Genomic DNA, 24395 nt, shown 5'->3' on the forward strand with positions numbered 1-24395 from the left:
ATGAGCCATAGACTTACAGTTGAATGAATATCCGTAACAAATAAGCTATAAGCTCAAAAAGTCGCTAATACGAATCTAATCTCCCAGAATTGTGGACGCCACTGTCAAGCAGATTCAGTTAACAGATTAAAGAGAGTGGATGCAAACGGATCAGAATCGGGTTGGATCTAAAGGTAGTAGCATACCCAATTCAATTGCCCTTTGTATAGTTGGATCAGTCTGAGGTTCAAAGTTGGTATAACTCGTTTGAGTTGAACCCAAGTTCTACAATTAATCACGTTGATATCTTGCTTGTATTCGAACCTGGATCTGGATTCAGATTCACTTACAGAAGCCTTATTTCTTTATCATATTGAACATTATTTTCAATACTGGAACTGAATAATTGGGTCCGAACACAGGCTTGATAGTTAATAAAGCCAGACAACCCTACTAGCGGTGCCAGGCCACATGCTTGTCGATGGTTGTAGATATCCAACTGCTGGTTCAAATGCGATCCATTTAATTTGATATAACAAAGTAGGTCTGTATCTAAATGCAAATCCAATTCCAAGTCTAAAGTTTAGATTAAATCCAATTAGGTAGGATTCGGTAAAGGCTGGATCATACCGGCATCGGAGTCCTTTTACGACCCGAATTCCGGTTCAAGGAAGGAAAGAGGAATCGGCTACGGCTTACCTTTTGACGATAGATCCCTCCTCGCTTCGTTTACGGGTCTCGCCATCATCGGGCGCACGTCAGCCGTTGGATCGGACCTTCTTCCCCTCCCCGTCGATCGAACAGAAGTAGGAAGAAAGAGGCTGTCTGCCTTCTCTCTTCCCCTACACCGTCTTCTGCTCCATATAAAAGCTCTTGCCTTGCGCTTTTTTTCGTCCTTTTCCGTGTCTTTCCCGGCAATATAGGCTCCCTCCTCTCCTCCTCTCTCAGATAGTACGTTGTCGGTCAATCGCTGTCCGCTGCCTCGGCTCCGGTGCATCGGATCAAGGATTCTGCAAATATCGATCGTGTTTTGGTTTCGATCTCGACAACCGCTCGTCTTTTGGGGGAATGTTTGTCATCCTTGAGGTCCTTGGACTCGTTTCCTGAGTCATGCATAGTGCGGAGTAGGGGATTTCGTCGCCGATTCTTTATTTATGCTTTTCTGTTGTTCGCTTCGGAGGTTTTCTGGAGTGATTATTGGAGAGGCGAAGGGGAAGGGGGTTCGTGATCCAGTATGCCGTTTATTGAGTCGGATTGCGCGATGGCCGGAGAAGTTGAAGGAGAGACCTGCTCGGCGGAGGATGAGAGGAGGATAATTCGTGAATTGTGGGACTCGGCGGAGTCGAATTCGAAGGCTGGAGACGTGTATTACGTCGTTTCGAGCAGGTACGGTGCTGCTGTCGTGCTTTGCGGTTGATCGGGATTTTACTTTATTTATTTTGTTTCGTGCATTTGGATTGCTTCTCGTTCTCCTATAGACGAGTTTTATGCTCTTGATGGCGACTGTAAGTTTCAGGACTCCACTTTCCTAGTTTGCCGTGTGTTTGATTCACTTTGATACCTGAACTTGTTAGCGTCTATGAAGTGCATCAGGTAATTTTGATAGTGTTAGTATGCGATCATTCCTCTTGTTTTGTTAAATTTGTTGGCTGATTTCGATTGCCCTGGTGAACATCCTGAGAATATTTTCTTTGATAATTGAACGTGTTAGCGTTTTGTGAACTGCATAGGGGAAATTTGTCTACATATATCCACAATGATGCTTTTCTATAAATTATTCTCAGAAGATTTTGTGAACGGTTTTCCATTTCCATGATAAACATTCTCTTTGGTAATTGAACATGTGAGCACTGTGAACTGCATGGACTAAACTTGCCAATATCTTTCGGGGTGATGCTTTTGTTAGTATGTTACGCAGAAGAAAATTGCTGAACTGTTTCCAATGCGGAGGTGAACACACGGACTATATTTTCTTTCAATAGTTGAATGTGTTAGTGATTTTGGTAGTTGTTGGCTGCACAACCGTTTGTTTGTGACATAACTACCAGTTGCGATAAAAAAGTTTGTTGGGTAGATCTCATTGCCCATTTTGCACGTGACAATTATGTTTTGCTCCAAGCGGTTTTAAGATGATAAGACGACAGAATTAGGTTCTTTCCTTTCCACTTATTGCGGGCTTTGTTCTTATATGCCGAATTTAGGTCACAAAGATGTGTTGCACTAGCTTATCATTTAATATGCTGTTCGATCCAAGTATAATACTATTTTATGGGAATAAGACTGTGCTTCCTGTTGTATCTTCTTGTTGCTTCACTGCCATTGGTGCAATGGTACTTATATAGATGTTGTTATTGTACAGCAACTTGCCTGTTTTTTGTAAATTTATTATCGCCTTTGATTTCAATCCTTTTAGTTGGGAAACTATATGCAATTTCTGCTTTCTCACACTGGTTCATATTTATGTATAGCAGACGGCTGCAGGCTTTTATTTGATGAGGAATGTCATGGTGTGGACACTTATGGGCATCTAATATTGACACTTTTGTTTCATTCCCTGTCTTTCTAATAAGTGATTTAGCTAGTCTGTTTTTAATTTCTTGCAGGTGGTGGAGGTCTTGGAAGGGTTATGTAGAGCTAGAAGAGAAGATCAGTCCTGTCGATGAGGATTCCACAGCAGAGGACTACAGTGAGGAAGCAGGCACAAAGGATAGATGCAGACCTGGTGTGATTGATAATTCTGATCTTGTCCGGGATGAAAAGGATGGGAGTGTTGGACTGGAGCTTTGTAATGGTTTGCAGGAAGGCCGTGATTACGAATTGGTTCCTGAAGTTGTATGGAAGCGGCTTGTAGAATGGTCAGCATATTACCTATATCTTTGTTGTTTACTCCTTTCTTTCATGGTTCTGTGTTTTTCAAGTTTACTTCATGTTCAATTTGCCAGAAGCCTATACATTATGGGCATTTTGCTTTTCATGTTAACAACTGTAATGGACATTAATGTAACTGATAAGCCATCTTACTGGCAGCTATTTATAATCTAGCACAGCCTTATTTCTGATTCAATGTGATAATTTTCCTCAGAAGTCCGCTATTTCTTGTTTGATCAACTGTACTTTCCAGTATTTCATCATTTCAAGCCACTTTGTGATTACGTCACCAGAAGATTGCAATGTCTTGAGCTAGTGGAAGGTGTCATTGATTATTGATGGGCATGGAAAAAAAAAAGGTGTAGGCTGATTAGATAACCTTCTAAGACCTTCCTGTTATTGCAGAAAGTGCAGTTTTACCTTTAAACATTCACTTTTGTGTGGTATATATGGTGAATGGCCATTGTTTACATTTTTTCTTGTTTTAGTTTTATTAATTATCTTTTTTCTATTAGTAAATATTAGCAGAAGCCTTCTGAATGTAAGGCCTTTAACTTTGTGTATACTGGGTTGCTATTCAAGGTTTTGTTAATCTAGTAGAGTTCACTTCTACATCGATCTTTTGACGTAATTGACTGATTTCTTTGTGCTATCAGTTACATATGATTGATGTGAATGGTGAAGTGTGTCAGATGGTCATAGTAAGTTGACATCTTGCAAGACTATGATCCTTAATTTATGTGTCCGGTTGTTTGCTGTGAAATCACCTGCCTGGTTTGCTTATTTCATGTTTTGATAGCTTATAAGGCATAGTTTGCATGTGAACACATGTATACAAAAGGCTTCTTTTCATTGCTTTCTGTTTGCTCATGCAACACATATGTGCAGGTATGGAGGAGGTCCAGCTTTACCTAGAATTCTCATTTCTCCTAACCCTTCTAGGAAGGAGTTAGTTGTGGAGGTTTATCCATTGCTTCTTCATCTGACCGTTGCTCCCAAAGGCACAAGATCCACCCTTAGCATGAGCAGAAAGGTCTTTGTTATGTTCCCTAGTAACCCTTTACAGTGGGTAGTCCTGTGTATTGAGCATGATGATAGTAACTGTTCATACTTTACTGAGTATATCATGCATTAAGTGATTCCTTTTGTCATGATAAGTAAAAGTGTGACATGACAATGTGTCAGTAACTGCTAATTTATTTTTACTGTGGTGCATGTAACTTAATCATTATATTATTTTTTTGGGTAATTACTTCATTGTCTAGAGCTGTGACTTACAAGGCAAGTCCAGGGTGGTAATCAGGTCATGTTTTCTGCACAAAGGGATCTCGAACACCTTTATTTATTCAATCCTTTCCAAGTCGAGTTATTGATACCTACCAAAAAGACAGCACATAGAAGAATGCAACAATTTGGGACTGAAATACACCAAAATCTGCTGTGGATTCTCTTAGGTTTTTAAATTTGTTCTTGTTGAGGGATTAAGAACTTTTGGCAATGCCATACTAGTAGCTGGAAGCTTTGAAATGTCGTGTGTGATTTTTCTCAGAGAGCCTATCAGACTATTGGATGGCTGGAAATAGAAAAGGCTCTGGGATTTAAATTTTCCTACTTTTTATCGATCATATTTAAATTTTCCTATTTTTTTCCATCATATGGTTTTTCATGTTCCGTGCAAAGTAACAAAAGTTATCATAGGGCTCGTGATTCTTGAAAAAATTGGTCATAGTTCTCTTAGTGTCATTTTTTCTCCATTTCATATGGCTGTCATCTCTTGGAAGTAGAGCTGGGGATGCTTCTGTCTTTTGCCAACTTTGATGTGATGTCACAAGTTTCTTTTTGTTTAGGGTAAGGTCATCTACTGGTTCTGTTATCTTAGTGCTGCCTACTGGATGTGGTCAGAATTTAAAGAAAGAGTTATTGTCAATTGGGCTACAGGCTACGCATAAAGTTCTTGAACATTTGCTTGTGGCATGCAGGTTTTCTTACCTGAGGCTATTTATCTATGTCTTATGTGTTTCTATTTGCAATGACTTTGTTTTAGTGCTGTTGCTTTGTGGCGCTAGCTGAGGCCCATCCCTGATAGCTAGCTGCTCTGTCTTTTTTTTCTTTTTTGACAAAATCCTATTTTCAGGGCACTGTGAGAGAGCTGTATAATAAGGTCTCTGAGATTCTAAAGTTGGACTTGCGGAAGGCAAGTGTTTTTCCTTTTCTCCTTTTAGGATTCATTTGTTTATCTGAGAAAAAAGTTGCAAAAATTCACTTCCATTTATCCTTTATTAGATACGTCTTTGGGACTACTTCAACAAAACAAAAAATGCACTTCTATCAGACGTAGATCGAACTCTAGAGGATTCCAATCTGCAGATGGATCAGGATGTGGGTATTCCTCTTGTTATCTGGTTCTGTGTTGTTTTTTCTTTTATTTATTCTCGATTTTCATTGTTGAAGGTGAGTATACTTGGGTTTACTGATCAAAGTTAAACATTGTCACATGCAAGTGTCTTCTAGCTATGGACTTGTTTGTTATGCATGCTTACCTGTTTGTTTTGATGCCTCATTTGTTAAAGCGAAATTTTTTTAAAAAAAAAGAAGAAGAAGAAGAAGAAAGAGGTTCAGCTCTTCAGGTAGAGCGTATACAGGCCTTGGTTCATTCATTGAGGATTTCTTTTATAACGTTTGCTGTAAAATTTTTGAATTTCTACAAGCTCTCCAGACTCCTTTTTCCTTTGGGCCGAGCCACTTGTGGATATAGTGTGTTGCTGCAGCTTTTCATTATTGAGAGCAAAGAAAAATAAGCAATGCTAGAGAAAAAGCATAAAATATAAAAAGTTATATGAGAATAAGGTTATGATTCTGTGACTTTGTGACTGTGTTGGCAACACTGGATCTGAGTCAGCATCGAGTACAGAATGCATAGGTGCAGCTGACTGAAATTAACATGGCTAATTATTTAATTTGGTGAGTTGGAGCGACACCTAGCTCTGCACAATGCCTGGTATGAATTTGGCAGCCTCCTTTGAGAGTATGTGTCACATAGGTCATCATACCTCATTATCTTAATCTTCAATAGTTCAATATGAACAGAATCTATGAAGGATACATTGCTTGGTCTTGTGTCTTTGAGAAGACAAAAGACAAGTCAATTAGTTATTCATGTCATTGCCATGTGGTCAACCATGTGAGACATGGTCGACCATCAGGTTAATCCATGATCTTCTTTGAATGTCATATGTGATGCTTTTTTTTAAACATTACACTCAGATGAATGGAGAATTGGTGGATTTGGATTGTTTTGATTACTCAATGGAAGTTTTATTTTCTTTCTCTGGAAGAATATTGTAGTTCATTGCATCTGTATAATTTTTTGCCATTTATCATTGTTTATTGCCTGGAGACATATTAGAAAATTGGCGTATCTGATGTACCTATTGTTGCTTTGATTACAGTCCATGGTTTACTCTTTCAAGTTTGCAAAAATATTTGCTTCTAATCGGATTGACCCTGTGGAGAACTTTTTTTATCAGATTCTTGTTGAGGTCCAAACTGATGGGGTTTGGCCAAGTGATGGTGTCAAGACTGATCATGAAATGGTGTCATCCAATGGCGAGTTGGCTCTAGTGTCAATAGAGCCTGCAAGATCAATTTTTTCAATTGCAGGTGGACCTACTTTGTGCAATGGGAATTCCACAGGGTTTTCTTCAGATTCCTTGCACAGAAGTAATTTAGATATAGTAGGAAGAGATCCAGAGAATGGATATGATCGACTAAGCACTAATTGTGGTGGGGGTTGTTGTGGGTTGACAGGACTGCAAAATCTTGGGAACACTTGCTTTATGAACAGTGCTCTTCAATGTTTGGTTCATACACCACCACTCGTACAATTCTTTCTTGGGGACTACAGCCAGGAGATAAACAGGCAGAATCCTTTGGGAATGGATGTATGTTATGTTTTAGTCCACTTGTTTAAATGTTAATTTTATTTTTTAATTTTCTAAAAGGATAGTTATCATCTCTCCCATTTATAGTCTTAAGGCTGGAATAATTTAGTTGTTCTAACCGTGCAGGGTGAGATAGCATTAGCATTTGGTGACTTGTTGAGGAAACTATGGTTGCCAGGTCGAACTCCAGTTCCTCCACGTACATTCAAAGCAAAACTTGCTCGGTTTGCTCCTCAGTTTAGTGGATACAATCAACATGATTCTCAAGTTAGTAATATTTATATGTACAATATTCTTGTTATTTGCTGCTGTGGTTTTGTTTAGTTCAGAATTTACGATTCTTTTCTTACATTTCAAATTATGTGGTTTGGCTTTTTTTCCTGGAATGACGAATTAATATATATTTTTTCCAAGCATGATACTGGCATTTAGTTTTGCAATTTGAAATGTTCTACGGTCATGTTTTAGTCATATATAGAAAATTGTTCAGTTGTACACTTAATTTTGATTTAACAGAACAGCAGTAGTATAGTTAATCCTGTTCAATATGCCGTTTAATGCATTTGTGTCCAGTTTCATGTTTGTTCATTTAATAATTCTGGGCTTTATCCTGCATTGTTATGGTTTCTCTTTGAACAAGTTATCACTGGTACACTTTTTTTTTATAATGATCTCGAATGTTAGCCTGTTACTTGTAATTTCACATTTGGCATGTGCATTGGTGATGCATTATAATTTTAATTAGGACAATTAATTGAACTATAAACTTAAGTACTTATTGTATGAAAAGTTTTATGTGAGCGTTAGATCTGTTTCCTGTGCATCCTTGTAAACAGTGAACTGGATATGCATGTTCACGTTGAAATTTAGATAGAATTACAGGGTAGTAGATAATAAGAAAGTGTAAATAAATAGTCCAAATGTGGATAGGAACTTGAAGTCTACCAACTAAAAGAAATGTTATCCAAGTGGTGAACTCTTGTGATTTGTCAAGATAGGGTTTCAGAGTAATCAATAGATTGCCTTCAGAACTTGCTGAAGTGTGTTGTGCAAGTTCCTTCCTCGAAGCACTTTTAACTTTTCTTATGGCTCATGCATGTTAAACTCTTAGCTAAGTATGGACTTGGGTGATGTAGATTTGTGCCATTTGCCTTATGCAATAAACTGTGGGTTAGCTATTGATCTGTTCTAGAAGCTTGTGGTTGGTTGCAACCTCAGTTTATCTTCAGCAGTATTGCTATTGCAGCAGGAGATAATGGAACTTCCTTGGGAAGAGGGATGTTCTCTTTTTTCTTTTTTTTTATTTCTTTTTTTTTCTGTTGTGACGTGAGAAAGAAAAAGAAAGGGATGCTCAAGTGATCCTCAACCGAATTAATTCTTCTTCCTCTTGTTTGAAATACTGAACTTTGTAGACATTCTTGAGCCCCTAGCAGGTGAAGTTGCAAAAAATGCCTTCAAACTTCACAAAAGTAAAGCCAATGATGTCTTGATCAACTCACAGAAATCCTCTCATGTACACGAAAACACAAACAATTGCTCGAAAGAGTTGCACAAACAGCCACAAGTGTGTGTGCGACAAGCACATAGACAATATACTTGGCAATTCTTAATGAAAGCACAGCCTTCAACGGGGTTAAACACCCCAATTCCTGAGTATATACAGCTCAATTAGCAATTAGCCGGGCAATTGCTAGCAGTTAGAATGGCTAGCTCAGTTTGGTTAAAGGTCAAATTGACCAGGACAGAGCAGCAAAAAAAACATAAAGAATAATTGCAATTGCAAATGACAAATATAAATTACATAATCAACCGATATACAGTATATTTTATATACTATCTTATCAAGACATTACTAGCTACATACTCAGTTTTGTCAGAGGTCAATTTGACCAGAACAGAGAAACGAAAGACGTAAAGAAAAATTGCAAAATGACAAATATAAATTACATAATCAACCTATATATAAGTATAATTCTATCTTGTCTACACAAGTATATGTTATCTACACATTACTTAGCTATACACCTTGTCAAAAGCATGCAAAGAAGCAGAAAAAACCATTTCATAACACAGCACACAGAAACACTTCAAGAACTTACAGAGAACAAAATGTTGTTTGTCTTGCCTGGCTATGTAGAGATGTTTCCTTTCTTGCAATTGTCAATTTAGAGTGCTGAATTTAGACGTCCAAAGGCGAAACCAGTATATACCATATAGTGCTGTTAACTTGTGGCTCGTGTGGCCATTTTTTTCCCCTCGAGGGAGCATCAAGTCCCGAACAATTTGATTGACTATGCTAGATGGGAAGTGGTCACGTACTCACATTGTTTTCAAGCCATAACTTTGTCTTTATTTCAAGAAACTTAATACTAAAATAAGTGAACTTCCCTTTTTATGTTTTCATATGTTCTGCTGCACTGCATGGACAAACCCGTTTATTTCATTCCACAGTCTTTGGTTGTTTTTTTTTTGTGAATGTGTCATGTTCTGTGTGATTTCTCATTCAGGAACTTCTGGCTTTTCTTTTGGACGGTCTGCATGAAGATCTTAATCGTGTTAAACGGAAGCCTTACATTGAAACGAAGGAAGCAGATGGCAGACCTGATGAAGAAGTTGCAGAGGAGTTCTGGGCAAACCACAAGGCCCGAAATGACTCTATAATTGTGGACATTTGTCAAGTACGTTTCAGTCTGGCTGCATGATTTCCTCTCGTTTATTTATTTTATGTGTGTGTGTATGGTTCATGAAGTAAATGGCATTTTGTAGAACTTTTTTTAAAAAGTATCTTTACTTTGACACTTTTGTAACCAACAATCAAGTTCATCCTATGGTTTATAATGAGTCTACAGTCCATAGTGACAAAAAAGATTCTCATGTTTTAAACGGCCAGTTTTTTCTTAGGTTATAATATGGTGAGCTTGAAAAAAAAGGGGGGAAAATATGGTAATTTAAAAAAAAAAATAGGGAAAAACAAAGTAAGTGAGAAACTAATAAAAAGATCAAAAAATAAGTAAATAAGCAACAAATAAAAATTAGAAAATGAAAACAAGCAGTTTGGCATTAAAAAATGTGAAAAAAGGAAAAAATGAGAAAAAAAAAACCAAGTTTTTTTTTTTTTTGGCATTTTTTTTAAACGGCATTTAAAGTTTTAAATGGATGACTTATCTATCATGTTTTTTGTGACTATGGTCTGTGCAACCTGAATTTGGCGGTTTTGAAAAGACTGAAGGCATTATCATGATACAATTGAAATTTTCTATGCCACAATCATTATCTGAGGAGGAAGGATGGGAAACCATTTTTTAATATATTTTACATTCTCTTTTAGGTGATTGTAAAGTAAAACCAATAGCGGTTTGTCCAATTTGCAGCAATGTTTGTATCACTTTTTTTTTCTGTTTGTGTTCACTCTCAATTTCTAGCTTTCTTATCCATCCATTATTGTGGATAATTTTGTCAATTTCAGGGCCAATATAAATCAACACTTGTGTGCCCAGTTTGCAGCAAGGTTTCTGTCACTTTTGATCCTTTTATGTATCTGTCACTCCCATTACCTTCAACAGCTACCCGTTCAATGACAGTTACAGTGTTCTACGGTGATGGAAGTGGTCTTCCCATGCCTTTCACCATAAATGTGCAAAAACAGGGTTACTGTAAGGATCTAATTCAGGAGTTAAGCGTTGCTTGCTGTTTAAGCACTAAAGAGTGTCTATTGCTTGCAGAGGTAGTTTTTCAGTCTACTAATTTGTGCACTCTTTTTCATTATCTAATTGGAAATTGACGTAGATACTTTTCTAATTATCAGGTTTACAACCATCGGATATATAGATATCTTGACAATCTTTATGAGCCATTATCGTCTATTAAAGACGATGATTGCATAGTTGCCTACAGACTGACGTCTAGGCATGAGAAATTTTTGAGGCTGGAGTTGCTTCATCAAAGGAATGAAATGTAAGTTTCCAACATCATTTGATATGCAACCTGTACTTCTTTTACACCTAGAATGTTAAGGTGGGTCTGAACCTGTGAACTGTTTTCACAGACTGCATATTGACAGGCAAGACCAGAACATAATACGCTAAGTTGAGAAGTACCCTTGCTTGGATTATTCTGAAGTTACGGTTGCTTAATTCTTGGATTTAATTGTTGAATCTCTTGAATTGAGTTAACTTGGTAAATTGGATAAAGTTTAGACCATTGAGGTGCATGTTCAATTTTGTCTTCCCTATGGCTCAGTGATCATTGGTCTTGTTAAGATAGTGGCTAGACTCTCAGGCACTGCAAAAATAATTGAAAGGTGCTTGGTTGTGGTTTCACATGAATATTCACAAGCAACCAAGAGAAGATGCTAAAACATTCCCGTACGTTGTTAAGAGTGCAATATAAAAGCATTGAAGAACCAGAAGGTGTCTAGAAACACATAAATCTCCAGATTCCTTTTTATCATAAAGTAAGGTTCCGTATATATTAATAAATAATAAGCTTTAAAAATGGTAGTTTGCCAATTTTTGCATGGTTGAACTTATGAAAAATTTCATTTTAAGGGGACCTATTGATTATTGGAACCACAAGGATCGAGTGGTATGTTCTAATTTTCCATTGCTAACATAACTTGGAGTATTACGAGAAAATGTGTCACGTTTTCAAATGAGAGCATGATGTATGGATCTAAAAGTGAGATGTGATATCAACATATAGTGTGAATATGAAGTATATTCCACAAAGAGAATCTCAATTTACTGCTTTGTTAGGTTCTAGTGCACCTGGATGCTACCCAAAGTTTTTTTATAGTACAATATAAACTTCTTTTTTATTATATCATTTAAACACTATGTGCATGTCAAGCGGTCTTTAACAAGATTCAAACAAGATAGTAAGAAGTATCATGACCATGACATGATTTCTCACTCAACTTATTTAGCCATAGTAAGCAGGTTGACTGATTGTGAGGATCAGTAATCAGGCGGAGAGAATCTTATTTGTTCTTACACTTATGTTCATCTCAAGAGTGGTCTTAGGCACAGCACCTATGGGTTAACATTTTTGTTCTATTTTGCATCAATTGTTTGGACAAATTTCAGCACTAGTAAGTTATTAGATAAATTTTATTGTCACTAAGTGCTTTTATTTCATCTGCATGATCTACTGCCTAGATCATAATAAGACTAGGACAGTGATAGGTAGCAATTGGGATCCTACTAGTGATGGATGTCAGATGTTCACGATGATTGCTGCAAGTAAGAACCAGCGGCCTACTTTTGAATCTTAGCTTGATCATTTGGTAATTTCAGGCTGTAAAATCTCCTTGTTCCAAAGTATTAAACTAGAAGATTATTTTATGTTCTGTAACAGGTGGCTTCTTCTTTTGTCTCTTTTTGCACATGATCTACCACACTTTGCATTATGTCGCTTCCTGAATTCTGTTCTTATAGTTTATAGTTAACTCCAGATCAGACATATGGTAAGGCCTATTGAACTTCTAAACCTATTTTTCTTTGCTTAGTGTTCTAACAAAACTCCTTTTGTAGTAGTATTTCTGGAAATATGATATTCAACCCACTTTAATAACTCCATGCATGTACTCTCCTCTCTGAATCTCCATCTCTTTCATATCTTGTACAACCATGAAATTCTCCCGAAACTCATGCTTCTTTTTAGAATGTGCCTGGTAGATGGTTAGCTGTGTTCTATCTCTTCTACGTTACTGCTAAAATTTATTTTTATACTTCTTTTCTGGTTTTTTGGAATTATATGCAGTTAGGGAGACTTGAAAGTCGCTTTAAACTCTTCCTTCCAACCTTCTGAAGCATGTTTGTCTTTGTAGTCATTTTGACTTGCAGCGAAGTGGTAACTGGAGACCGTTTGGTACACCACTCATCACCTGTTTGCCTGAGGCTCCTCGAAATGTTGCTGACATTCAAGATGCAGTCAGGGCGTTACTTGCCCCACTACTTAGGAAGAAATCCTTGCATTGTTTGAATGGGATGAAAATGCATAAGGATGAGTGTCCAATTGATGGGGGAGATGACACCATCATGGAGAACTGTGACACTGTTGCTGGACATGATGACCAGACTCCATCTGATTCTGGATCAAGCAACGAGGAGCTATCATTTGACCTATTGCTTACAGATGACAGAAGTTCCATGAGACCTCTCGATGATGATGCATTGAAGTTTTTGAATCGATCCAGTAGGATACAAATCACAATGCATTGGTCCAATGAAAACAAGGAAGTCTATGACACCAGTTTCCTTGAGAATTTGCCTGACGTTTTTAAATCAGGGTTTGTCATGAAGAAAATACGGCAGGAAGCGGTCAACTTGTTTTCATGCTTAGATGCATTCTTGAAAGAGGAACCTCTTGGTCCTGATGATATGTGGTCGGTAAATATGACTTCTATTGTGTTTAATGCTCTTGGCTTCGTGTTTTTCTAATTTTGCATTTTTGGCAGGTATTGTCCTCGATGTAAGGAACATAGGCAAGCAACAAAGAAGTTGGACTTGTGGAGATTGCCAGATATTCTCGTTGTCCACTTGAAACGTTTTTCTTACAGCCGGTATTTCAAGAACAAACTTGATACCCTTGTCAACTTCCCTATTTGCAACTTGGATTTGACGAAGTATGTGAAGCGGAAGGGTGCGCCTGAATCTTACGTATATGATCTCTATGCAATTAGTAACCATTATGGTGGCATGGGTGGTGGTCACTATACTGCATATGTGAAGGTTTGTTGCAATTGTTTCTTTTCTCATCTCATATTACATTTGTCGGTGCCTTCTCGTATAGTAGTTTGTTTTAATGGCTACAAATTGTCATTTTCTCTCACATATGTGCAGCTCCATGAAGAGAACAGATGGTACAGCTTTGATGACAGCCATGTTTCTCCAGTTAGCAAGGACGACATTAAGACTTCAGCTGCTTATGTCTTGTTCTATCAGCGAAGGGTGGAACCAGCTGCTGGGGAAAGTAGAGAACTTTTCCCCTTGAATGGTCAACGCTGTTGAGGTCTTGCTTAAAGCACATTTGAGTAAAATAGTGCTGCTCTTGTCTTGCATATCGGGAGATGGACAGCCCTCTGTAACATTGATTGCTCCTGTGGTTAACGCGGCTTTCCTGCAGGCAAAGATTATGAGCCTTCCTCGCCCAGAAATATTGGAACTAAAGTAATACAAGGAAATGGAAGGTTTGGACGCAAGGGGATGCCTTGGCACCGGGAGAGGGGCCTCGTCTATAATTTTGAGTCTTGATGAGGCTAAGTTACTGCTTGCGGTTGAATAGGAGTAGTAGTATCATAATGTTGGGTATCATTATTTGGACGTTTCTTTTCCTGTAGGAGAATTGGGGAAATTAGGCAATTTGTTTGACATTATCATATGGGTAATTCTTTTTGGGGCCTTTGATTTAATGAGGTGGACATATACCCGGCTCTTGCAGTCGCGTTATTCATCATGCGGGTTTTAAGAAAGAAATAAAGGTCTTCGTTTTAACGTTCGTTTGTGATAATGCTGATCTTACGGCTAGAAGCCTGGAACATTTCTATGAAACTGCTGCTAGAAAGGATCTTAATTAACTGAAGGTTCATTGTTCGGCTTGTGAAATGGCTGTCCACGTTCTACTCTGTGTTTAATGCTGTACAGACAATTTCTCTTTCTCTCTCTATCTCTTTCTTTCTCTCTCTGGTTGTTGTCCATGTTCGAGCATTGTGTTGACTACAGTTGGTTCTTGTCCCGAGCGACCGAGTTTGACCAGTATTTGTTCAGCTCCGTAAGCTCATTATCATGTGAGCTTTCTATTATGCACACTAGGGGGCAGACACCATTTTCACACGGAAGAATTACTAGAGAAAAAGAACGAACAGGCTATTGCCATCCATGTTTTTCCTAAACCACCACACGTAAATGGTAACTCCATCAAGGCATGGGAACCGTCAGTGCTTGAGCTTCCAAATCCTGCCATCCTTCACAGCTCACCTACAGTTCAGACTTCGCCACTTCTTAAAGCTGCTCCATCCTTAAAGCCAGGTTAGTTTCTTAGTTAAAAGTGTATTCTCAAAACAAAGGCAGGAAAAGTGCACTCATTCTCACGAGAGCCAACAAGCCCAGTCTGAACTCCCATGAACGGTTCCGCTGGTTTACCAGCCATGCAGTTTGAAAGAGATCGAGACATCCAGCCGTTTACATATCTGTGCGCCCAATTATTACGTAACATTGAGGTGTCTCGAGTTATGGGTAAACTGTAGCAGCAGATGGAGGACCATTATCTTGAAAAGGCATGTCTCGCCAATCCCGAAGGGTTAAGTTGATGTACGGTTGCATTTTGGATCCTTCTGCAGCTCTGACTACAGCATGTAGCTGGCCACGTGAACTTTTTCCCCCACTTACAATTTATAGTACCACTGACTACGACGACAACAGGATAGAGAGAAAGTGGTGGGTGGCTAGTTACTCGTCCAATCAGTGAATTCAGTGTCTGGTACTCCCCAGTAACCAGCCCATTGGAGCATGTAGTGGAAGTTGGCTGTTCACGGAATCAAGTATTTACTGGAACAGTTCCTGTACCAGTGGTGGTGAAAAAGTAGGGAGAGAGAGAGAGAATGAGAGAGACTTGGTATCGCGAAGATGGCAATGACGTATTGGACACTAATGGCCGTCTTATGTCCCGTCTTGTCTCTATGGTACTAAAAGGAGAATCAAGGAGACAGGAGGGAGAGGCTGGTTGTCGCAACATACATTCATTTATTAGTTGGAGTTAGATTTATTTGGAGAAGTATGCGTGGGGAATGACAAGGTGGGTGATCAATGATGTGCTAGTTTTGTCTATGCTGCAGCGTCTTGTCTGCCATTCTATTGGGCTGAGGCACTTAAAAAGCAGGCCTCACGTTGCTCACCAGTTGGCGTTTCATCAGAAAGAAAGAGACAAATTGCTCAGAATTGGATTTCTTGCAGCTTTCGTAATCTTCCCACAGTAATAAATAATGGAGAACGAAAAGAAAAAGAACCAGAAAATATAATCATCAAAGCTGCAAAGGGACCTTCTTGAGTCCTGAGGCTAAAAAGGGGAGGTAAATCTAGGTCCCCTTTTGGGAAAGATAAAATCCAAGGCGCTGCTTCTCTCGTGCTCCCTGCAAAATCGACCATAAAAAGCATGGATTCAGATATGCTGGGCAGGAAGCAGCTCAAGCAAAGCGACCAGTGGCACCGATTCTGCAACTTCGTGGAAGTTTTCAAGCAGTCATCAGCATGAAATGAAAAGATTTCAGATTTTTTTTTACGTTCGACATATATTCCAGGCTTCTTAGGTACTTCAACTTGAGACCAAAAGTTGGTAACTTCTTTTATCTATAAATAATGGCAGATTTCCGAATGAACTTTGTTATATGAAAAGGAAGATAAAATCAAATTTTATCTCTCATGGTTCAGTGAAAGGAAGAAAAGAAAAAAGAATACTTACCCCCATTTGCTTGCCTTCTTCTATCTTGAGGAAAAATAATAAGTGCAGATGACGCCCAAGCCAACCAATCCTTGTGTGAGAAAGCCCCTCCACACGGAACGCAGTCCCTACAATATAAAACAAACAAATAATTTTTACAACAATATGTCTCGGGGTTTCCTGAATCGGAAGACTACAGGGCAAGCCATAGCAATGTCTCTGCATCTTCTTTACTTTTTCCGTTTAATTATTTTCTTGTTTGCTTGATAAAAAGTACTTCTGCACATTGGTTTAAAATTTTCTCCGTTTTGCAGATGAGAATTTAGAAAATGGATCAACATTCAGTTCTAACGAGAGTTTTTGGGTGGCGGAGAAATGTGGGAATCTTTACCGTAGCGGAGGAGAAGGAACTGAAGGTCGACGACGACGACGGGTCGTTCGGATTGTCGAATGAATCTGATGATGAGGATGAAGACTGGCCGCCCGTGGACGCCGGACCTAGCCTTGCGCAATCCAGCCCGACGTCATATGCCGGCGTCCCGTCCGGCTTGAAGAGGCCGTAGTTCCTCTCCGACGTCGGCCCGGGCTTGAGATTCTCGTTGAACAGAGCGAACACGTAAACTTCCAGCGCACAGTCGGGCCTCTTGGGAGTACCCTTCTGCTCGGCTACGATCTTCATCAGGTTCCCATTGTACGTCTGGGCGTTTTCCAGAGTAGCTCCGGTCTCCTGCGGGTCCCCTTTCGACGGCCATCCCGTCTCCGACACCTTCACGATCAGTTTACCGTGGCCCGCGGCCTCCAGCGCAGCGTAAACCGCGTCGATTTGGGCGAAAAGCATGTTGTCGTAGTGAAGCCCGTTGCCCGGATCGACGACGCCGGCGTTTGGCCGGAAAAGGACATAATCGAGAGAGATGTGCTTCGGCTCGCTCATGTACGCGAAGAACGGGTAGGCGTTGATGAGGAAGGGCGATCTGGTTCGCTCGTGGAACTCAAGCAGCAAGCGAACCGGTCCCGCGAGATCTCGCCGGAAACGGCCACTCGACGGCGGATAGGACGTTTCCAGGACCGCGAGCGAGTTCGCGGTCGTCACCTCCACCTTATCGCTCAGCCCTAGAGTTCTCAGAGCGGCGTAGACGTTCTGCATCGCCGGAATGAGGCATCCGACCAACGTCGTGTCGTTTCCGGTGAGCACTTCGTTCCCGACGGTGATGTAACCGATCCGAGTGTCTGGCACGTACTGCTTGACATTAGACTTGACCCAGGCGAGAGCCTGCGACGGATCCGCCATCTGTCTGACGCACTCGTTCGGAATCGCGACGACAAACTCGATGTCGGTGCCGCGAAAGGCGCGGAGAACCTTCGGATCGGCGTCATAGAGCTTCACCTTGGTAATGTTGGCGGACTGAAGGAGTCCCACCACGCGGTCCGGCGACGGAAGGTTGTTGGCCACTTGCCCATAGTTAACGCCCACCAACGGAGACGCACTCGCCGGGGGAAAGAAACGTACACCTGCATTCACCGAAATTCCGAAAGAAAAACCAGCTCAAACCATTGGAAACTCACCTACGGAGACTCCGCGCCGGAATTTCTCCTTAAAATCAAAAGACCGCCGGAATGAACGCACCTGAGAGGAGGAGAAGGGCGAGGAGAGGCCAGCATTGGGTACGTATCGCCATTTTTCTCCTTTTTCTTGCGTTTTTTTGCTTTCACTTTTATTCCTAGAAGATTGTGCAGAAGAGGAGTGGAGAGCAAGAGGAAAAGGACTGTGAGGTCGCCCTCTCACTGGTGAAAAAGCGGGCTCCAAAGGCGGAGAGGGGAAAAGCCTCAGTCGACCGTTACTTTACGGGGGTGTTCCTGTATAAAGACCCATGTTTGTCACAGAAACAACATGTAAATTGGTGTTTCATTGATGGCATTTGAGTATAAGCTTAAGGACTAAATAGTCTTTTCATTCACTTTCAAGCCTCGGGGTAAGTTGCCAGTACACCTTCCGAGAATCCAAGAAGTTTCTTCGGCTGCGGCGGTGAATTTTTCGAGCCAAATGACTGTAATACCCTTACCTACATCGAGACCCCGGATCCGTGGCGCATCCGGTTCTCGTGAAGTTCCCCTCTCATGTTTCCCACGAAATGGCAGTTCGGGTCTCGGTTTTCTCCATCCAAACCGAATCCCGTCATGGGGCAGTTTTGTCATTTAGTCAGTTGAGACCTCCCCACTCCAACAGGGAGAACTACAGAACTTCGGTGTGATTTCTCTTCGCAAATCCCGCTTTCGCGTGATGTAATGAGAACCGTAGATCGGAGAGATGGACGGTCCCTGTCTTGCAGACCGTGAAGTGGATGGTAGCGACCACGACAGCTAGCCGGTGACCTCCGTCGTCTTCTCCAGCCGGCTCTTTTCACCGCTTCTCTATTTAAAACCGAACCTGAAATTATTCGCCGCCAATACGAATGTAGGGGTCCGATTGATATTCAAATCAGATCTAACTGGATTCAAACTCATACTTAGGTTTAAATTTTTTATATTTAAACAAAATTTAGACCCAATTAACATAAAGTTCGGTCCCTTCAGTGTCATACCCTTATACTTTTAAGATTAGGACTTGTTTCGGGGTTTCAGCGGACCTCATCTTGTGACATATGATGTCATAAGAGCGAGAAAAGCTACCCAAGTGAACACCCAACCCTTACCCTATGTCTTGCCACGCCTATGACCCACCCACCTCATACGGCCTAAGAATATAGCATCCAGCTGAATCAAACCAAGATTTGACCATACTATGCCCCTCGATGGGAAATACCTATGTTGTGAATGTACATACCTAACTTCTTATAAAAAAAAAAAAGCCTTAGGCTCAATTTTTTTTCAAAAAAAAAGTACAAATATGCCCTCGCCTTTTCTGTCCCTTTGTGTGTAATACATCATATGGAAGGGGGCATTTTCAAAAACCCGACCCTTCTCCTTGTTAGCCCCTAAAAAATTTGGCATGCTTTTCAGATTTTTACTAGTTTCTATTTAACCTGTTATAGAATTGGTCGTTATTAGAATTTAACCATAAAGGGTCCGATTGGCACCAAGGTTTTGTTATTTTTAATTAAGTATTTCGACCTGACCTGACCAAACCTGACCTGAACGTCAAAACTATTGCGTGTTTAGCTAAAATTACCACAAGAGGGTCAGGTTGGTTTGACTATTTTTATTATAAAACCGCTGCCGTGGAAGGTCAGGCCAGCCCAGAGAAGATCTTTGCTAATTCCTAACAGAAAATACTCATGCGTGCCCCTAATTTACCGTCGCCGTATATTTTTATTACTCTTGATATTTTCCCTTTTCTTCTCCTCACCAAAAAGAAACAAAAAAAAAAAATCAGCACTACTTGCCAACTATAAAATTTTAAAACATTGGGATTTCCCGACCGGTTCGATCGGCCACTTCCGTCACATTATTAAGATTCCTTTTGGATAAACAAAGAGAGCTTTTCGTTTAAGAACCCATGTTTTCACCATAATTCGAGAAAGCGAGCCTCGTTTTTCTTATTTTTCTGGTACAGGTCTCGCCTCTACTGCAACAGCTACACAAAAAGCCCTGAAGCGTTATATCTTAGAGCTTCTCAAGCTTTGCATTTGTGTATATTGTCCATTAAAGTTAAAGAGTATTTCTCTCACCTCTATAAACGAGAAATGTGTATTTGTCTCATTTCATTGGTATCCAGTATGTTTTTTAGTTTAATAATAGGTCAGTGAGTTGACTCGAATACTTGACTGGGATAAATCATAATTTTTAATTTTTAATAGTGCTTTTTTACTACAAATAGATGAAAAAGGGATTGTCTTTCATGTTTGATTTTTTTTTAGCTAAAACTGAATAACATGTAATATGAGTATGCATATATATATATATATATATATATATATATATATATGTTTAGTAAAGCTAATGGATCGATGTTTGACACGACAACGAGTTGGAGAAAAAGACAACCTAAGTGTACACTTATTGTTGAGTGAACGCAAATACAGGTTAAATATATATGACAAAAACCACTTTAAAATCACCACATATTAATGTACATATTTCACAATTTATAAAATAACAAACTTCAAATTTCACAAGACAAACAAAAAAACTATAATTATTTGACGATACCAACTGACTCAAGCAGTTCAGTAAAAGACTGATATGAGCTTAATAAGAAAATTAGGCACATGGAACGGCTCTCCTGAATTATGGCCAAATTTCCTGCACTAAGAATGTTAGTCGTTTTGGATTGTATGTTCTCAACTCATAACACAAGACATTCCTGCTATATTTACAAGTGTGTTGATTGCGTCCTTAATTATATTCACATCGATACCTAGTGCGGCAAGATTTTGTGCCTAGTAATTGTTAATTCAGTCCCATGTTCATTGATCAGGATGATAAGAAAAATCTCAACCAAATAATTGACATGATGTTTATTCGTTTTAAGATCTTGAATCTAGAATCCCAATTGTACCTAACTAATTGTTAGGATATAGTATCATCTCCAAATCCAAACAATTTTTATTTGCATTGTTTTTTATTGAAGCAGATTCATGAAACACCATCACACAGCGTTTCATAAATCTATTTTAATTTTCAAGGTAAATTTATTGATATAGTAACAAGTTGTTACCGTTACCAAACCACCCCTTAGTTTACCAAGGAGTCCTGCCACCATATGTAACAACCTGACCCATTCATGGACTTGGGCCTCTGGTTCAGTCGATTTCAATCTGTCCCCTAACAGTTTAGGTTTCAACTTCAAAAACGCTAGAAACAAAGGCAACGATCTATTCAACAACACTCATTATAAGTTATTGAAGATTTTTTATAATCTTCATTATGAACTAAATTTTTAAGGTTATACCACATATCAATTTTCTTATTTAAAATTATTTTAAAGTATATATATATATATATATATATATATATATATATATATATATATATATTACCGACTCGCCGAGTCGGCTGAGTTAAACTTTGGGTTAAATCTTGAGCCCTCTCCTTTCGCTCCGCTAAAGGACAACCAAACGGCTTGCGTCTGAGTCTGTTTTAGGTGGGCATGGCAGTGTGGCGGCACTAAAGTTAACCAAGATGGGCCCCATGCTTTTTATGAACCCAGGGGCCCACAGGTGACCCTGCAGCAGTGGAGCCCACCGAGGCCCAGGCTAATAAAGCAAAGGAAAGAGAACATCGGTCTCGTCGGGTCTGACAAATTCATGGAAGTTTTGTTTATGAGTCATTTATGAATAATGAATCGGCGACATAAAAGAACCGACAAACTGATATCGTGGCCAACCTGAACCCAGCCGGCGAGCTCCCACTGGTTCGTTAGAAAATAATATACGTGAAGATCCGTGGGATTTTAAAACCATGGATATGTAATCCCAAACAACTGTATCCTTCAGCGCTAGAATATTCTTGACGCAAATTTGAATTCAGCATCAGATCTCACATTCAGGGCTATTGAACATAGTGTTTGAGCGAGGGAAACACTTATGAAGGTGTTTGGTAACGGGAATATTGCATTCTTTTTTAAAACGTAGTGTTCAATGAAGGGATCATTTGCCAATGAGAACAATATGTTATGTTTTACGATTTCATCTTAAACTAAACTAAAGCAGATTCATGAAATACTTGTTATGATATTTATATGAAGCAATAACAAAATTGTTATTGTCGTCAAACTCATTCGAATGTATCCACATTAATGAGCTGGTCTATGTGGTCATCTACCCGCACATGTCAAGCCGGCAGTCAGTGGCATAGCCACATTGCTCACACTAGTTCCTTAAAAAAAATTTATTTTTAAAAGAAAAACTTAAGTATTTATCCTTTTATATATATATATATATATATATATATATATATATATATATATATATATATATATATATATATATATATTATACGCTTCATTGTAAGCATTTTGGGTGAGCAAGAGAAGAATTTCAATGCCAAAGTGAGAACACTCCTCCAATCTTCTGCGTATTCTTAGGATCCAGAGCTTCGTCAGTACCTCGGGTCTAGAGGTTCATATAAGCATTCAAAACATTATTTTGACAGTAAAAAAATATATGGCATTATACTCGAGTCATGTATTTTCTTTTGTGGCAAGTGGGAGCTAAGTTTAACGGTCGAATTAAGCAATTGGACCTAAGACTTTCAAATTGAAAAATGGCGACAGTTCAACATCTAAGACAAGACTCTAGGCATATATTAATATATTAACAGCAGAACTCTCAAATCAGCGAAAGACCCGTTTTCTTTTTTAGTAGCTATTGTTATAGCTTTAGCTTATCAACCAGGCAAAAAGAAAAACACAGTAGAAACTTTGTTTAAAATGGGAACCTGGCTACAAAGTTGGAGGACAGGGCCTCACTATCACGACGATGGCGTGCACAAGCCCCCACTTTTTTAGGTCTCTCAAACTTGACTCACAGGTTTACAGCACCTCCAATTCAAACATAGACTTTGGGAACCCATGACAAGTTATGCCTACATCTGAATCCCAAACAAAGTTTCACCAACTTTATTTAACTTCTTTAACATGCCAAAGGATATGTGCTCTTTCACCGTAAGCCTGAAGCTTGATCTACCTCATAGACGAGCTGTTATTTGAAGAAGAAAATTCATCATCTTATTTTTTTATGTGTTTTATCTATTTTGTATTGAAGATTCAATCCTGAATGGCGTACCATCCAGACCATTTCCCTCATTTAAACCCTCTCCCCCCTAAAAACATAAATATATATTAAACAAATAATAAATCTTATTAAAAAATTAAAGCAGATAACTCTTTGGGCCTGTTTGGCAAGAGTAACACTGTCTTATGAGCAAAGTTGGGTAGATTCATAGAACACTGTGATTGATATATCAATGCATACCGGATAGGTTCATATGTCAGTAACAGATTTGTTGCGGCCGCCAAACAGCTGCTTTATGTCACACTTCGATCATATATGTTTAGTCCACATCTCAAGTACACTTCCTTTGCTTTCCACCTTCAAAGGAGATTGGAGACCCCACTAAAGGTTTTTTGTGTTCTTGGCAGAGAATCCAAGCATCCCCTTACTAAAGCTTGCTTCAATGTTCACATATACTAGCTTTCAAGTATATATCTAGATATTTAGGGTTCAAAATGGCAACTAATGGAACTGTAAGGGAACATGAGATTTGTTCACGTCCCTATTAGGTTGGTGTTAGTAACTTTGAAGCTGAATAAGAGTTTTATGATGATAACAGGTTTTTATCTGATCTTTTATCTGGATTTGATTTGAATAGTATCAAATAATTCATGTTCCAACATGTTCGTGCCTTTCTTAGAACGTGGTGCAGATCTCATAATTTTTTTTATAAAACTAAGTAAGTGAATTAATGTTAAGAACTAAACATGTAGATAATGGTCTTTTTTTTATAACTCGTGTTTGGTTTGTACACACAAAAACTGAAAGAGCGTGTCTCAGACACGGACCACATAAACAAACACGTCCTAAGTATGATTATTTAATATACTTTTAAAATCTAGACTTACTTTTTGAACTTAAGCCTGTTTCTGTTGTAGCTCAAGCATTGTGCTGTTTTTGTCAAATTTTAATTGTTTTAGCACCAACCAAATATGATGAAATCTTAGTTTTGTAATGTCTTTATTAACATTGCAATCAAATCATATTAAAATAAACAATGACATTGAGAAGTCGTCACAATTTTGTTGAAGCTTCATATCCTGAGGTTTTTCAGTTTAAGTAAGAAGCTTCATCTCTTTATCCATTCGGATCCTGAACAGTCCATCAATCCAACCAAAATGGATATGGGTCTTCACGTGGGACTATATGGTCTCCATCCACTTGGCTTAAATGTTAAACTTGAGACCTAAGTTGAAAGAATGCGAATATTTCAACTCTCCAAGTATGTTTCTTAGCATATAAAAATTTTGAAAATCAATTCATATTGCCCAACTGTTGATTCTTATTTATATGTTTAAATAAAAATATTAATTTAGGATTCCCTTCAACTCCTTTTGTTAAAAAAAAAATATTGATATGCAAATTGAAGCATAATAAAAATACTGTTTTGAAAAATAAAGAAAAAATACTGTTTTGAAAAATAAAGAAAGTAGCATTAATTTATGATTCTTGTGACTTGGCT

General features: G+C 38.8%; 2 protein-coding genes across 3 annotated transcripts; one reads left to right on the forward strand and one right to left on the reverse strand.

Moving 5' to 3' along the window:
• The first annotated feature begins 753 nt into the window (after positions 1 to 753).
• Positions 754 to 14281, forward strand: LOC116262570 (ubiquitin carboxyl-terminal hydrolase 9-like). 2 transcript variants are annotated; one of them, XM_050079924.1, is made up of 14 exons: positions 755 to 1365; positions 2583 to 2834; positions 3736 to 3880; positions 4982 to 5041; positions 5131 to 5226; positions 6375 to 6507; positions 6655 to 6788; positions 6915 to 7055; positions 9296 to 9466; positions 10255 to 10512; positions 10594 to 10742; positions 12616 to 13173; positions 13246 to 13519; positions 13631 to 14281. In XM_050079924.1, the coding sequence occupies exons 1-14, from the start codon at positions 1214 to 1216 to the stop codon at positions 13796 to 13798; spliced, it is 2691 nt and encodes an 896-aa protein (XP_049935881.1). In that variant the 5' UTR covers positions 755 to 1213; the 3' UTR covers positions 13799 to 14281. The 2 variants fall into 2 exon arrangements, with proteins under 2 accessions (XP_031497906.1, XP_049935881.1); XM_031642046.2 differs by having other exon boundaries at positions 754 to 1365; positions 6375 to 6788.
• Positions 14282 to 15698: 1417 nt separating this feature from the next.
• On the reverse strand, positions 15699 to 18086 carry LOC116262571 (glucan endo-1,3-beta-glucosidase 10-like). Its single transcript, XM_031642047.2, has 4 exons — positions 17848 to 18086; positions 16615 to 17732; positions 16245 to 16351; positions 15699 to 15915 (listed from the first exon to the last, which is right to left on the reverse strand). The coding sequence occupies exons 1-3, from the start codon at positions 17897 to 17899 to the stop codon at positions 16265 to 16267; spliced, it is 1257 nt and encodes a 418-aa protein (XP_031497907.1). The 5' UTR covers positions 17900 to 18086; the 3' UTR covers positions 15699 to 15915; positions 16245 to 16264.
• Between the last annotated feature and the right edge of the window lie 6309 nt (positions 18087 to 24395).

The sequence above is a fragment of the Nymphaea colorata genome, chromosome 10 (assembly GCF_008831285.2).
Source record: "Nymphaea colorata isolate Beijing-Zhang1983 chromosome 10, ASM883128v2, whole genome shotgun sequence".
Classification (NCBI taxonomy): Eukaryota; Viridiplantae; Streptophyta; class Magnoliopsida; order Nymphaeales; family Nymphaeaceae; genus Nymphaea; species Nymphaea colorata.

Bases quoted from the DNA above. Each gene is read 5' to 3' on its own strand.
- LOC116262570 (XM_031642046.2), top strand. From the start codon at position 1,214: ATGCCGTTTATTGAGTCGGATTGCGCGATGGCCGGAGAAGTTGAAGGA. The intron at 6,789-6,914 runs GTATGTTATGTT...CTAACCGTGCAG, and splicing joins AGAATCCTTTGGGAATGGAT to GGTGAGATAGCATTAGCATT. The intron at 10,513-10,593 runs GTAGTTTTTCAG...TCTAATTATCAG, and splicing joins AGTGTCTATTGCTTGCAGAG to GTTTACAACCATCGGATATA.
- LOC116262571 (XM_031642047.2), bottom strand. From the start codon at position 17,899: ATGGCGATACGTACCCAATGCTGGCCTCTCCTCGCCCTTCTCCTCCTC. The intron at 17,733-17,847 runs GTGCGTTCATTC...CGGTGAATGCAG, and splicing joins CGCCCTTCTCCTCCTCTCAG to GTGTACGTTTCTTTCCCCCG. The intron at 16,352-16,614 runs GTAAAGATTCCC...TTTATATTGTAG, and splicing joins GTTCCTTCTCCTCCGCTACG to GGACTGCGTTCCGTGTGGAG.